The sequence below is a fragment of the Aplidium turbinatum genome, chromosome 5 (genome assembly GCF_918807975.1).
Source record: "Aplidium turbinatum chromosome 5, kaAplTurb1.1, whole genome shotgun sequence".
In the NCBI taxonomy this organism is placed as follows: domain Eukaryota; kingdom Metazoa; phylum Chordata; class Ascidiacea; order Aplousobranchia; family Polyclinidae; genus Aplidium; species Aplidium turbinatum.
Window position 1 is genome coordinate 16,618,074 of NC_137476.1, and position 16,770 is coordinate 16,634,843.

The window sequence follows — 16,770 nt, forward strand, 5'->3', positions numbered from 1 at the left end:
ATGAGTGCAGAAGGGTCACAATTGGACGGTCGCCTCTTATAACACGTTCTGATTGGTTGGCGGTTGCATTGTAATCAATTTCAGTGGCAGAATTTCGACTTGTTAAAGTGGCTACCTACCAAGTATGCCATTGCCAGTGAGAGTCGTTAACAGTGTTGCCAACCTTGCGATTTTCCCGCAAGTTTAAGCTTGTTTTTTTCGTGTTTGTGTATTTTTTTTAAGTTTGCGGGTTGCTTGTTGTTTTTTGACATTATGATATTTCCATTGCAATAAAAAATTTGAATAATGGTGTAACAACAATTGTTTGGACCAAACAAGTCTTTAACCCTCACTTTCTTAACGAGGGGTGCACAACGGTACAATTTTCCTACCCCATGGCCATGGGCCTTATTACAGTAGAATTCGCCTATAACGGCACCTCTACGGGATTTGCAAAAACTGACGTTAGGCCTATAGCCGAATTGACGTTATAGACGAACTACCGCAAACCATTCCAAAACTGTGTTTTGATTAAAGAAAGAGGTGTATAATCCAGTCAGGTTTACTGTGTACCTCCAAACTGACAAAAGTCACGCAGAAAATACAGTAAAAAAAGAAATTGTTTACAAAAAAATAACCTACAGCGAAAGGTAGGTACAGGAAATTTGCGCAATACAGCTCGTTACATACAGATACAATAGTACAGAAGTTCATTATTTATTAGCAAAAAATTAATTATACAGTACTGCACGTACAACTGTTGCTTTGAGTTGTTTAAAGGTCAGCTGTAGAGCTGCTTTTTACACGTGATAGTTTTTCACGCGGGAAAAAAGTTAATTCAATTAAGTCCCTGCTGCGAACGACGCAGCAAAATAAAAAGAAGACATTTTGCAAGCAGCAGCGCTAACTGGATTAAAAGACTGACCGTTCGTGGTGAAGGTGATGGCTTAAAGTGACGTCATAAACGAACAAAAGACGTCTGGGGACCAAGAAAGGGTGCTGTTACATGCGAATTGACGTTATAGGCGATGCTGTTGTAGCCGAACTACAATGTACGTAAAAGATAGGAATTCTGCCGGGACCGAGCGAAATGTGACGTAATAGGCGAATTGACGTTATAAACGAAGCCGTTATAGGCGAATTCTACTGTACCAATATTAGCCTAATCTGATCATCATTATCAGTCTTGCATTAGTAGAAAAAAAGTTCAAATTTATTGGTTTTACTGCATCAGCATGCACATATCTTTCACATAAAAAGCAAAAAAACGGAAGTCAAAGCAGTTTGTTAACTGCAGAGCAGTCTAAAATATGTGAAAATTAATAAAACCACTCAATTTCAGTCCCCCCAAACTTCAACTTTCAGCAACTCAAAAAGTTTTGAACTTTAGGCTGTGAAACTTCACCAGTCAGTCTCAATTCACCATGGCAGCAATCAGAGCTTCCACTTTTGTTTGAAAGAGTTGTAACAACGGAGATCCCGGGGGTGGGCCTTATTACTGACCGGGTCTTATTAGCCGCAGAGACCTTAGTTATTATTATTTATTTGCAATCAGACTCAAAGTCCATAGAATTCAAATTTTTAACAGTCATCACACAAAATATAGTGAAATAGTAATTGCTTTTTAACTAACGACTTCCAACCTTGCATGATTAGATGGAATTTTGAGACTAAGAATTAGGCTAGGTAGGCTAGTCTTCGAAAAGTAAATTTCACTGCTACGTAAAAACGATCAAAAGTTAAAAAAAAAAGGCTTGTGATTGTGTTGCAAAATAAAAAGCAAAAATAATTGTAACTCTTCTAACAACTTGTCCATGCAAAATAGACACATAGACCAGTGTCCGAAATCTCACTTCGTTTGAACTGTGTCCACTGATTAACATAAACTACGCATAACTTTGGTTGTAACAGCTTTTTGGTATTTTTAAGATAATAACTTACAAAGCAAAAAAGTGAGTCCATTAAAAAATGTAACGTCTTGTTAGAAATTTCAATGTTAACACAGTGTATTGTAGACATCTACACAGTCAAATACTAAAAGTTGCATCAATAACTTTGGTATCCGGACAACTGCCTCCGTAGGACAATTGCCCCCGGATAGGCTAATGAATACCAAGAGAAAAATAAAATTTAAGCATGACTTGGTGACGTTTATTCAAAGCGCGAAGACATTTGGTTGCAACATCGTTACTCGTTACACCGAACAAAGGAAAGGCAGGCGGAAGGATTGCAAGGCCAATATCAGGCAGATGCTAGCTTTGCTATGAAAATTCGTATGCTTCCAGCTGTGGCTTTCATTCAACCAAATGACGTAGCCTAATTAGTGCGTTTGAAACACTTTAGGATACCATACCAACAGAAGCTGACTCGATCGTAGATTACTTTGAAGATGTTTTCATCGGAAGAAGGCTACGCATCAACCGACGATCACCCCGTTTTCCGATCAGCATGTGGAGCATGCATGATCGTGTAGTGGAAGATCTTCCCGCACAAACAATTCGTTGGAAAGATGGCATATCCACCTTCAAGCTAACATTACTGCATGTCATCCAAACGTTTGGAAGTTTATGGACGCATCATAGAGCGAGCAGGCTTTAGCAACGGTAACAATTAACCAAATGGTTGCAGGGTTTCTTGCACTACCGCCCAAAAAACGCTATCAAGACTGTTCAGCTCGCATTGCAACCATTGTAAAAGACAATGAAAATCGCAATGTACTTGACTTTTTAAGAGGAATCGCTCAAAGTTTACATTTCTAGTGGCGATGTTTATATATGTTTCTGTCGCAAATAAGAATCAAACCATTAGCGCTATTTAAGAAAAAATTTACTGCACTTTTTGATGCAGTTGTCCGAGGGGCAATTGTATGGGGGGGGGGGGGGGGCAAATGTCCCAGAACCATAACTTTACAAAAATGTACCACCAGAGGCAAACGGTACGCCTAAAATTAGCTTTACAGATTTGCAATTACTTCACATTGCTTGAAACAGTTGTGCACTGAAAACGATTTTTTATATTCGCCTTTCAACAACTCATAAATGCATCATTTACCCACACGTGGGAGTTAGCGAACAGGCAATGAGCAGTAGGCCTATGACATCATTTACTCATTCGGGTTCTCTGAAGACGAGTTGTCTTCTGGCAAGGGCGGCTCACTGCACCTAAAGAGTACAACTGAAGTCTCTGGCATTGCTACTTCAATGTATTCATTCTTTTTGTGATGAATTGCGCTTCCAAAATTGACCCCGGCGGCACAGTGCCAGGTTGGTCCATAGCGGTGTTCAAAATTCTAAACAAGGTTGTTATTAAGGAGCGTTGACAATGGCCATTCATTACGATTAATCAGCCTACCCTACAATGTGAATGTGATTCTGAAATCACAATTTAACTTATTCAAAATTTTAAAACGCTTCACTACAATCACCAAAATTGAAATAAATGAACAACAAGCCTAGGTCTATAATCAGAAATAATACTTTGATTCTGTTCAGAGGTGGGTAGTAGCGCGCTACTTTTTCGGTAGCAGTAGCACTGCTACATTTTTGTTGGAGTAGTGGCTACAGTAGCCGTGCTACTTCTTTTCCAATGTAGCGGTAGTGGAGAGGCGCTACATTTCTTTCCGTCGCATTCCCGCTATTTTCCCATTTAAAGTGAAAAAAATGACTCATTTTTTGGAAATTTTTTATGGAAGCAATACCTAAACAAATCAAAGCAGAAATCATTCGACTATTGCAAGATACATCAAGCCACGTTAATACCGACCGGCAGGACCGGCGGGTCCTTTAGGCCAGGGGTTTCCATCCACCGGATCGCGAGAACACATGTCCAAACTGGCCGTCAATAGTGCAAAATGGTTGAAAGTAAAACGAATAATAGTTGAAACTGCTACTGAAAAAGTAGCGCTATGTTCTTGTTCTTATAAAATAAATTGATTACAGTAAAACCAATCGCAGCTATGCACTAATAACACACATTTTTTTCACCTACAAACTGTTGTATATCTCTCAAAGTAGTAACGGATCAATACCATAGCTCATAGGTATTGAGCACTTGCTCAATACCATATCATAAACCTAACGGGTGGCATTGGGAACGCATGGTTTCAGCAGGTAATTTAAAAAATAATGCCGGTATAGTTTTAAAAGGCCCTCAAAAACCGTGATACTAATTAAGTATTTTAAAGTAAACACCTTGTTCACCAACTACCGGTCAATTAAATTAACCTATTGAACATGAAGTGAAACGTGGCTTGTATAGAATATATATGAGTAGTATACGAAAGGTGGGGCACCTCAGATGGATTTTCGAAATTTTACTTTAAGTTCATACAATACTATATAAACTTTCAACAAATAATTATTGAAGGAATTGAAATCCTTCTGTAGCCGCGAAAGAAAATATATTTAAAAAAGCCATTTCAATTTTAAATTAAAACTTGTCCCTCAAACTTTTAATGGATGATGTTGGTCATATATATAAAATACAACATATGCGTTTTGATTAAAAAAACATTATAGGCCTGAAAGTGCACAAAAAGCGATCAAAACACTGTTAAATTAGTAAAAAATTTCTAGGGCACCATTCTCTCAGACCTACTGGTAAACTAGTTTTCTACTCCGACCTCGACTTTACATTGTCTATTTTCTTTTAAGAAGCTTGCTTGAAAAGTGTGTTTAAACTAAGGGTTCTTAAATTGGGGTCCGTGGACCCCCAAGGGTTACGTGGACTAGTTTTAGGGGGTCCATGAAAACCAAATGGAAATCTTTTGTATATTTGTATATACATTAATTTAAAAAATGGAATAAATTTTTCAAAAGAGAAGAGGTTAAGTTCAAATAACGCTGATGATTTCTAGTTTGGCGTTTCCAGATAATTGTTATCGCATTGTATATACTGTTTTCTGTTACGCACGTTTATTACGTCACTTTCCACATTGTTGTTTTTGCCACTATTTGAACATTGCAAAATTTTATCAGTTGCAGCTAAGCCTAAGTTAGACGTCAGCTAGGCTAGGTTAAGATTGTAAAAGGTTTCAGCTTATCCCGTTTTGGTAAAGAGAGCCATGGCTGCTATAATAATCCCTTTTGCGACTACATATTTATGTGAATCAGGATTTTCATCCTTGGTAACTATCAAAACAAAGAGTCGAAACCGGTTGGATGCAAAGAATGGCATGCGTGTTGCCTTATCCAAGACGAAGCCACAGTTTCATGTTCTTGTTGAAGACAAACCGCAGCATCCTTCACATTGATGAAATTAAATCGAAAATATTGAAAAACAATCTGCACTCGCTATTTCTTAAATTTAATAAAACATAAATTTTTGTTACCCCAAATCAAATATAGTTACTAGCCTACTTTCTAAACCAGGGGTGGGGAACCTTTTTAGTATTACGGGCCACATGAAATGAGAAATAACACAGGCGGGCCACTAAACATTTCGAACTTTTGTCCGATCTTTCTGGAACATTCTGCCTTCATCACCAATCTTTCTTTTCTTTCCAGAAGCCATTATACAACGTAAAATTTTGCTACTTTGAGAAGTAGGCTACTCTGCAAAACACTTTTCACGAATGGCATAACTGACCGATTAACAATAACTGGTCACATTGTGACGTACACATTATGGCCTTATGATGGATTAACTAGTCATAGAAGAAGGCCTTTCGCAATATACCGAGAATGCAGAGCCTACTCTTTTTTGAGCTGTTGTTTCTATATATTTTGGGTAAAGAAATTTTGATGCGGGCCACATGGAACAGTCACGCGGGCTGCATTCGGCCCGCGGGTTCCCCACTCCTGCTCTAAACCCTTGACGGCCTGTTTCACCCTAAAAGAAGGATCATCAGAAGGTCCTTATTCAAATAGAAATAATTTTTTTTACCAATTCATTTGAATTTTATTGCGTTAAGTCCACTTCATGCTGACCAAAAAAGTTTCTCGGACTAGCTTATAAAGGGGGTCGACGCAAACCAAAATTTTTTTAAGGGGTCCACGTTAAAAAAAAGTTTAAGAACCCCTGGACTTTAAACCGATATAAAAAATTAAACTAAAAAGCAGTCTAAATGTCAAACTTCGTTTTTCCATGGCCGGTCCATGATGCTATTTGCATTTTGAAACCAGCCCGTGAGAGAAAAAGGGTGGGAAACAGCTGCTTTAGGAGAACCATAGGCATGCGCCTAGGGCGCAGAATTTTCCTTTCTGGCAGTTTTGTATCTGTTTGAATTTTCTATGAATACTAATGGTTTGTGTTTCGAATATTGTCACACGAGCTGTAGAATGTAGATCTGTACCGGTACTTTAAAAGATAGAAAACAATAAAGCGCACTGATATATTGAAACCATTGAGATAATAATGCACAATTTTACAGTGATTGCTAATGTGCAATGCACACTGTGCAATACAGGGTAGGAGGAGGCATGGGCGATTCCACCAGTTAGCCTTAAGAGGGAAAGATTTCAACAAAATATAATGACGTGTAGGTCTAAACTTTAATGCAACCTTGCAAAAACACTGTAAATGAAGTTAATTTTTGTGTTATGGTTGCCCATCTTCTTGAGTCGGGCGCTTAACCACTGAGCTAATGGGGCGGACATATATAGGGGAAGGTGGGGCAAGATGGGACGTGGGGCATGACGGGACACCGTGGATATTTTTAAAAGTATTAGCTTTAGCGTCCTCTACCAATTTAGATGTTAAAGGACACCATGATTCTCGATGACTTGCAAAAAAAAGAGATGTTCAGAGAAAAAACGTGGTCGTGGCAACAAGATAACTGATTAGAGGCTAGTTGCTATAAGAAATCTTATCAAAACTTTTCACATTTTAGCATGATTTCAGAAAAACTTGGAAGATGATACGTAGTCTGGAGATACAGTAATAAAAGTGCTTTTTGGGGTATCTGACTTTTTAGTTGTGAGTTGCATATATAATAAACAAACAGAAAATTTCAAAATGTCAGTCATTGGGGCAAAACGGGACAGAGCTGCTTGGGGCAGGATGGGACATCTGTTCTGCTTATAATGGGAGTGGCAATTTTGTATGTGATTTTTATGGAAAAAAGTAGTCTGTCATTTTGCCCTGATGTAATTACGTGTTCTGTAAATGCAAGTCAGTTTTGAAATTACAAGGTATTACCAGTAGATTTGTGGTTTTACAGGTGATTCCTCATATGAACAATACGCGTCCCGTCCTGCCCCAGGTGTGGGGCAAGATGGAACAAATTTTTTGTTTTTTGTTTTTGTTAATTATAAGGTCATGCGATACTAACTGAGTCTTTGTATCTTGCTGGTTGGTGGTGGTGTGCAATAGAAATAACATGATACCAAAGTTACCGATATTGATAAAAAGGAATTCTGCAAAACATCGATTAAAGTTAAGTGTCCCGTCCTGCCCCACCTTCCCCTATAGATTCAATGAAGGCGTTCAAAATTTTTTAGTTAATGCTAATGAAGTTGTTAATAAACTGGAAATTAACAGAAACCAGGCAGGAGAAGCAAAAAGAAAGAACAATTTGATAAATAGAAAAAACAACACGGAATTGGTGTCCATTTTGTTTCAAGCATAGACTATAGAAGCATGGAGTGTCACTGAAGATACATTTTTCAGATTTGCATCTGGATTTTTTCTCAACAAATCATTATGATGTCAATGAGAAACATGCTGAGCGATTTCATAAAACATATCTACAATGAAAAAGAGATATATATCAGGAAAATAAAGACCAATCATGGCTTGGTGACTTTTGCTGGACGATAACTAGGGATGCTCTATTAACCGCATACAAACGACAGGCCAAGAGGTAAACAACAAATAAAATAAATTAGAAATTTATATACTGTATAAACGTGACCATCGTTTGTTGGCACACAGATAATGGAGTTTTGCGTTTCAGTAACAACATGTTCACCATGCTACTTTAGACTTTCATTCAGAACAAAGGTCAAGCTATGACTTGATAACCTGTGTTTACTATTAGAAGTGTAGTTCAGTCAATGGTCTTTCGATCACTGTTTGGGATTCGATACAGTGTTAGTAACCTAGTTAGTTTTTGCATACACATTCTTCACACTCAGTATTCTCTTGTATTCTTTTCGGTCGACAGTGTGAAAGTGTGGTTCGTTCAACATTTTTTCGTAAACTGTTTGGTGCAGACTGCAGAGTAACTTGCGGTTAATTATTGATTTGAATGGAACGGTTGTACATTGTACAGTGTGCAGGCCTCGAAATTTGTACTTTTTTTCCGGTGGTCAAGCATGTCCTACCAAACTGGCCCTTTCAGCGGACATATAATATCTTAACCGGACATATTTTTTGCATGTAGATTTTGCACAAAATCACACTACAGTATTATTGTGTGGTCGCGTTTGTAGAAGAAGATTTTCTACAACAGAATAACTCTGCAATGGTTCGTCGTCGTCGTCTGAGCTTCTGGGGCCGAGGGTCTATCCTTTTACCACCCCAGATTCACGATGTTCCCGGACTACACTGATGGCTTAATTAACCTACCCTGAAGTATACTGGAGCAGATTGCTTGCAAATAAATCAGTGCGGTAATGACAGTCGTGTAATGACGCAATAAACACAATTGAAAACAACAATTCAAATTTTTTCAATATAAAAGCAACTACGATCACTTATTCCGTGGTTTTCGCGTTATATAATCGTTGTGCCAAGCGATTACTGCCGGCGCGGGATCGTAAATCTCCAGCTCAGGACCGTCCAGACAAATGCTCACTAGTGACTCAATAGTGTTAGCCCCCGTGAATAAGGTCGCCACATTCGCTTAAGCATGTGCGGAACCCAGCTGAGACTTGCTTCTCTGTGACGTTTCTTTTTAACAAACGATCAATGTAACGCAATAATCTTCATTGTTAAAATTAGAATACATATCCTGCCGAAAAGTTCAGACAACTTTATTTCAATGCAACATTGCAAGGCGTTGAAATGATGTAAAAATGGCAACTTTTACCATCAGCTCGTTAACCACGCCTCTCCAATGAGATCTTTAAAGCAATTGCCTGGCATGTTATTGTTTCAGCTCCGTGTTTGTTCGCGTTAAACAAACAATATTGTAACAATTTAAATTTAAAATATATTTTTGCTGCATTAGCTCTATTTTTGTCAAGAATTTTGCGGCGGTCATTTATGACCAACCAATGAGTCGCTTCGGCAGACATTCGAGGTCATTCCGGAGGTAATGTCCGCCATGACCGCCGGATATTTCGAGGCCTGAGTGTGTGTTAGTAATGTTAGCAAGCACAGATGGTAGTGTTAGCAAGCACAGATAAACCACCTTTCCAATCAATGTCAGTGAAAATACACACCATATTATTATAGGTTTGCTTGCCGGAAGGGGGCTCAAAATGATTCTAGTTCCCGGGACCACAAAGGGCTTAACACAGTACTGCCTATCACACTGGCCAACAAAAACAGTTTTTCCTTGAAAAGTTTTGTTTATGCCAACAAAGCGTTTTCAGAAAAAAAACTGTCAAGCGTTTTGGTTCAATAATGTAGTTTGACAATTTCTTGAAACATGTAAATAAACTTTTCCTGGGTTAAGATGCAGGGGTGTACACTAGGGTGGATCGAAAAATGCAAAATTTTTATTTTTCTAAGCTAGTATGTGAAAAAGGTGCGAAATACCCGTAACAACATACATGCAAATTTTTTTTTGGTTTTGACAATTTTTTGATCGCCCCCGAAAGGTTTTAATTTCCCTAATATCGGGTTCGAGAAAGTCTCCCATAAAATTGGTCAAAAGCATAAACACTGTGTGACTCACTTATGCACTTTATGATGTGATAATAAGCGATTTGTGTTCAAACAGATACAATTGGCCGTTCTATCACCATAGCTAAAATACTTGGTTGTGTATCTCGGCAATTAGCTGATGCAGCATTTGATTCTTCAAAAGAATTCTAGATATAAAAAATGCTTTATAGTACAACTATTGGAATTTGCTTGCACTGCAGGTTCCACAAGGTTTAATAAAAGTTATCTGCGCTTCTTACAGATTAAAAGACAGTTAACTTAGACTAGTACAGGTAACCCTACTGGGCGATGGCCTAGTTTTATTATTACTTGGTGCTTCCCTTCATCTATCCTCACCATTCAGCGTACCAGCTTGACTGCACTGGTGAATGTAGCATTGATCTGGCGATGCGAAACCCAGGATGCTTGAATCACTCACACTCACGATGGCTGACCACAGCTAATCAATAGAACCATTAGATTATATGTCGGCCATAACAATCCGTATGAGAAACTGCATGCATTGGTTATGTTCATTATCCGTGTTTATGCTCCAATGTAGTTCGCAATAAAATCGCAATCATCTTGCAAAGATGGAGCTATAGACGCATTCACCAAATGATAACCACATCACGATATCTTAGTCAAAAGCACAAGAAAATTATCGACCCAGTTATACACCGCAACTCATACTTTGCTCATCCGGAAAATATAATTTTGGCTATGATAACTTACCATCGACCACATATTCGAGAACAAGGCCTGCGTAGAGTGATGAAAGCTAGAGCTGCAAAACCCAGCGGAAAAATACGAAAAGTTAAAGTTCCCGCAAAGCTTAATTTTAATGCAGTGAAATACTTCGAATTGATTAACTGGACAGATCTTCCTATCACGGAGCCTCCTGTAATTAAAACAATGACGGATGCTGAGCTCCGGCAATTCATGATGATAGATGTGACTCCCACTGTATTTTTTTCCAAATTTCCATACCACACGCAGGCTGTTGAAAGGCTCGTGAAGCTGGTTACCGAATCATCTAAAGCAGTTTGTGGACCGAAATATGGAGACGGCTTCATTCGTGCCGGAATTGCTTCTCGTCAGTTCATGCCAACATTTGAATCTAAACGTGACTTTACTCACTCCAATTTGTAACTGTTTATTAGCCTATATTGCTTGCAGTCTTTGTATGCATGAACGCATAAATTAATTGGAAGTGACTTTGTGAGTTGGCCACCTGTCAAATAAAGTTTAAGCTTGTGAGTCTATAGTCGGCCATCTGATGGTGAATGTTAATGGGCGTTTACCTGTTGGACCGCGGCTGGTCCATCCGCCAAGTCACTTTAAAATTAATATGCTGAAAGAGGGTGAAGTCAAAACTCTTAAGTACACACATTTTCATTGTATTTGATGTTATATTAAAATCTTTTGATATGTCTGCGTAGCGAGTTAAAATTGAAAAAAATTTGCCATGCAGTTCTTATATGTATGAGTGCCTAAATTTGTATGTCGCAGGGGGAGATCAAAAACTTGTTCAAACCTCTTCAATTTTTTACATTGTGTTTTGGTGATATATTGGCAACTTTTGCCATATCTAGCTAATTAAAATTGAGAAAAAAATTTTTTTTTGCCATTTTTGATCCACCCTAGTGTACACTGTACAGCGGCCAGAGTTTTAGAGCATTTAGGAGACGCAGTCTCAGGTTTCGGCCGAAGTATAAATCTAAAGTTCTTGGCAAGAACAAGGGCCAGAGTCTGAATTCTTGGCCAGTTTATACTTTTAGCGTGCATATCATTACGGTTTTACGCTATACTTGGCACAGCTGTTATTTTTGTGTAGCTACTTCTATGGTTTTCTTTTGCAAGTAGTATTTTTTATTGTATATATTAAGTAGGGAAGGTATAAAGTTACAGTATAAAAAACTTGAGTTGTGGTTTATGCTTTGCGCTCAGAGTTAATATTCCTAAACTATTTTGAGCAGAAGGAAAGTTTGCAGTCACAGGTCTACGTCAGATTAAAAGTTCAGAAAACTTGACTCTGTACACCTCTGATAAGATGTAAGTATACTTGACAAGAAAACTACGGTAACTGCTTTTGTGTTGGAATGAAACAAATCAATGCGTAAAAACAATTTTAAGATATTGTCATTCTTGTCCAATTGACTTACATTTGGCCAATCTTGAACTGAACAAGACAACTTTAACTTTGTTGACTATAGCGTGCTTGCAAAATGTTCTCAAAACAAGAGTTAATTCGAAACAGATCTTTGTGAGTAGGTGCTTTCTTAAATTCACCATGAAGTGCATGAGTCGCTAGCTCAGAAAAAAATTTGAATGCATTGAAATTTAGTTGTGAAAAAAAAATTAGATTAATAGAACCACTGTTTTCTTTCAGCTACCTGTTTCACATATTCTGCGATGTCTTCTTCAAGTTCATATTTCATGCAAGCTTTAACACACATTTCCGCTGCAGCTTCCTCCATAGTAGGAGGCATACTTGAAAATGTTACCATTTTTGTGCTGCGTTGGTCGTCTGGATACATTAAGTTCCTTGCCATATGCTAAAAAAAAACAAAGATTAATTGACAACACAAGCTTCTGCGTTGGAGATTTGACTGAGTGATTTTCAGCTCAGACTTGGACAAGTGCTTTTTGCAAACAACTCCAGTTTCACTTATTTTAATACTCGTTGAAACAGGTGACTCGTAATTTACTGATACCGTAACAGGTGACTCGTAATTTGGTGATACCGTAATTTTCCGTTCGTCATAAAAGGATGTGACCGTGTTTGCCGAGCGACGCATTACATACCATTACCATTTTTTTAAAAGAAGCATTGTATATAACTGTCTGTTGTTGAATATATTTGTACCGGTTTATATTTGTACCGTATACTATTTTTTGCAGCAGACAAAATAAAAGGTTTCTCTCTCTAACTTGTTGAGAGCAAAAATGTAATGCGTTGTTCGGCAAACACGGTCACATCCTCTTATGACGAACATAAAATTACGGTACCCAGAGAAAATCTCAAATTCCAGCAAATTAAAAAAACTCTAACTTTATTACTCACACTTGAAAAGACATAAAAAAATAGGGCTGTAGGCAACTCAAATTAAAAATTGACTAAAAAAATGCACTTTGGGTCAAAATTTAGTTAAAAAATAAATAAATAAAAATTAAAAAAAGCAACGCTTCCGGGTAGTATCGAACTCATTCCCTCTGGAATAGCAACCGGAGAAATATCATACGCGCCACGAATTGAGTTGAATAAAGTTGTCGAACTTAGAACTTATATAGGCGCTTCTCGTCTTTTGCTTTGAAAGAGAAAAAGAAAAAAAGTGCCTATATAGTGACGTCATGACTGGTTAAATAGTGTTTCAGATTCAAAGACCGGCGCCGGTCAAATAACCACTGCCTTTTTATTAATTCATATACTGTACAAAGTGATCAGTGGCATTTGTGGTCAGTGTTGCCATTTCAAAATTGAAAAGTTTCTGTGTTGGCCATACAGAACTAAACCTAGTACCTACATTATAGTAAGGTATTGCATACGCCCCATGAAATTGAAACTCTAATTTATTGAAAAATTTTTATCAATGCTTACCACACCGACAGGGGCAGTTTTTGCAACCCATTTTGTAAAATAATCAACTGTTTTGCCACTAGAGGACGCTGTTTTAAAGTTGCATAACACTGGTCAACAGAAAATTTGAAATCAGAGATGGCTTTACGTATCCCCAGACGTATTTGTGATACTGATTCCAAAAATGCTTTTTCTTTTTTCTAGCACAGCACGCATTCGAGACATTTACATTTTTTGTTTGATCTATAAATGCTTGGGTTAGGGTTTAAGTAATCCAGGGTTAAACTAATCCTTTTCTTGGACTCACCTTAAAGCACGGGTTCCCAACCGAGGTTACTCGTACCCCTTGGGGGCAGGGCCTCCGAGAGAAGTCAGCACTGGTCGGGAAACAATACAAAAAATGGGCCCCACAATATTTTTTAGCAAATATACAACTAATTTGTATCTTGCGTTGCATGTTCGTGTTAAGCTGAAATTAGCCTACTTTCCTCAGCATGAAAAGAACTTCGTTCAATGTAAAAATCATCAAAATGCCATTGAGGCAAACTATTTTGTCTAGAAAGCTTTGTAAACACACAATAGGCCTACAGGCAACGAAAATAGTTCAACCAAGCATTTAATTCAGGAGTGTCCAAACTTTTTCCCACGCGAGCCAGATTTGATAATAAGTGTTCGGCTGTTCGCGGACCAACAGCCACAATAATTTTTCTGAAAATTGCAAGTTGAATTCATATGATTTTTGCGTGTCTGCAGGCCAAAAATAACACATTGTACAACAACAGGCGCGGGCCACACAAAAACGTCTCGTGGGCCGGAGTTGGCCCACGTGCGGACTTTGGACATCCCTGATTTAATTCAACCCTTTGTGGACTTTTTGCAATTTCAGTAGTTGCTAAAACCACGTTCTCAAAGCGCAACCTTTGGAGGTAGCTACTGGAACACAAAAAAAAAAATTATAACAAAACTATTTGGAAAAACCTTTCGAAAGTTACAATCAATGATTCGTTGTGTAGAGATTATGGGGTGGTTCGTTCTGGTTTGCAGCTGAAGTTTGCTGTGTGGCTTTCTGTCAAAAGTACCAACTCATCCAAAATGTCTTGAAAAATATCCCATTTGTAGCCTACAAATGGTTTAAATTTGTGCCACATGCCCGCAACTGCACAACAGACATACGATGAAATTTTCATGGAACTTCAAACTCATCGACGATATGTTTGAGTTTGTTGATACATTTGTCAATTCCAACAACTGTCGAATCCTTTGCAATGTACGGTAGAATACATTTCCTTCGAATGACTCAACTAGTTAAGTGGAGTTATAAAAACGTTCTGTCCTCAGGAAAAGAAAATCATTTTCTTTTAAATTTATAATTGCCACTGCAACTTTAGCTTGCGAGTAGTAGCCTACTCTTCTCAGCTTTCTCTTACTAAGATTACATCTTCCTTTAATTTCATTAAATTCATCAGTGAATCTTGTTTAGGACCGTAGCCAGCCTAATCCACATACTGCAAAGCAGTCACAAATGTAAACTGCTAGTTGTAGGCTACTTTAGCATTGACTCAGCTTCCGATCAAGCTCTTGTTGGTTCCAACTTGATGCATTTAAGAAACGTCTTTAGAGCTTCAATTGCAAAAGGGTAATGTAAAGCATTGGGTTTGACTGCATCACGCTTTGATTACCCTCTCGAAGTTAATTTTCTTTGCAAGATGATAGGACAGCTTTCTTTAGATTTTTCAGAATTTTTCCTCTGACTGGGCTATAACTTTAAAGATGCCACAAGCTTACAGATAATAATCAATTACTCCAAAAATGATAAGACATTTGAACAACGCTGTCTGTAGGCAACATTATGAATTCCAACTAGATTTAGCCTAAGCAACAACATCCATGAATAAAAAACTCAAATAAAGAAAAAACTCACTACCTTCCAAAATCACATCATGAGAAGCATGACCAACAAAAGGCTACTTGACCACACGAAAACAGAAGATCTTTTAACTAAGATAAAATTACATCCAATTGCAGCAATAATAAAATCAAAAGTTTTAAAACTGTTCGGCCACACTGAAAGATCACAATTCGGAATCAGCAAAGTTTGCAAAAAAGGAAAAGTAGAAGGAAAAAGAAAACGTGGCAGACAACCAAAACGATGGCAAGAAAACATCCAATCATGGACCGGACTCAACTTGGCGACACTGGGCGAGCTGGTTCAAAATCGCCACTCTTGGAAGCAAATAATTCATGTTGATGCGCAATTCATGTTGGCCACCTTCCCCATGTAGGCCACCTTCCCCAACATCCTATTCCTGGCCAACGCAGATTTTGAAGTTAAGGTTCAGTTGTCACGCAAAAATAATTCCCGCTTAGCTAAAACAGCACCAGTTTTCAAGTTGAAACTATTAATACAATCGAAACCATTCAGTAATACAGAAATCATTTCAGCTTCAGATTTTACGTCTTGAAGCTGTTCAACATCGACTACCTTAACACGAAAATGATTTGATTTTAATGAGAAGCATCGAGAGTGACATTTACAATGATTGAGAAATACTTGGAACTACGCACTTCATTTAAGAATTTGCCGATCATTTAGTTGGTGGCCTACATTTTTACTTTAGTACTAAAAATGGGCCCCCTCAAAAGTACAAAAACAAAAAACTACTCGTTTTTCCTTTACAATGTTTTGCTAGGGGGGAAACTGGCCCGACTTCCCCCCCTCTCGGAGCCACTGCTTGGGGGTAGGCTACAAGATTAAACATCAAGGGGTACGAAGATCCTTGGGCCACAAAGCAGCTTTTCAAACAGATTTCACAGTACAGTTTTATTTTGGAATTGCAAATGATATTATGCCATTAGCCTACGATCTTTGCTTTGAAAAAAATAATTATCTACAAATAATTGTTGTTATGTGGTTGGTGTCTCATAACAATGTTTTTTTTACTTGCTGCTGCTCAAAATGAAAATGGAAACCTTGCTAATTTTCCTTGTCTTGATCAAATTGCTAATAACTCTTTGCTGCAAAATGTCAAAAATGAAATTATTTCCCATTTAAAGATGCTGGTTGATTCTTTCGATGGTTACTTTTTTGCTGGTGAATTGAATTATTTCCAGCACTGGATTATAAATTCTTTTTTTTTTTGATTTAACAAAAATGTCGGATGAGGATAATTTGCAGGAGAACATTATCGAAATAAATAGCTGCCAAAATTGAAACTGCTGTTTGACAAATCAAAGTTAGAAGATTTTTTGGTGTGTTGCTATGAAACCTTTCCAAGTCTTGCTATGGAAGCCATGACAGTGTTAATTCTCGTCTCAACAACTTATTACTGTGAAAGTGGCTTTTCGACCATGATGTGTAACAAGAATAGGTACTAAGTAGGCTATAGAAATCGTCTGCAACTAGAAGATGATTTACGTGTTCCTTGAGTAAAATCGAACCATCGTTTGAGCGAATTTTA

General features: G+C 37.8%; 1 protein-coding gene across 3 annotated transcripts in view; it reads right to left on the minus strand.

Annotated features, from left to right (window-relative positions):
• Positions 1-698: 698 nt before the first annotated feature.
• LOC145770487 (uncharacterized) overlaps positions 699-16,770 on the minus strand; it is a 42,710-nt gene continuing 26,638 nt past the window's right edge. For 2 of the 3 annotated variants that reach the window (XM_082582149.1, XM_082582148.1), the window contains exons 4-5: positions 12,129-12,290; positions 699-3,268 (exon numbers count right to left, since the gene is read on the minus strand). In XM_082582149.1, the coding sequence (XP_082438275.1) occupies positions 3,083-3,268; positions 12,129-12,290 (348 nt within the window). In that variant the 3' untranslated portion in view covers positions 699-3,082. Of the gene's footprint in view, positions 3,269-10,263; positions 10,967-12,128; positions 12,291-16,770 lie in introns of those variants that run through there. The other variant, XM_082582150.1, reaches the window with a different exon arrangement.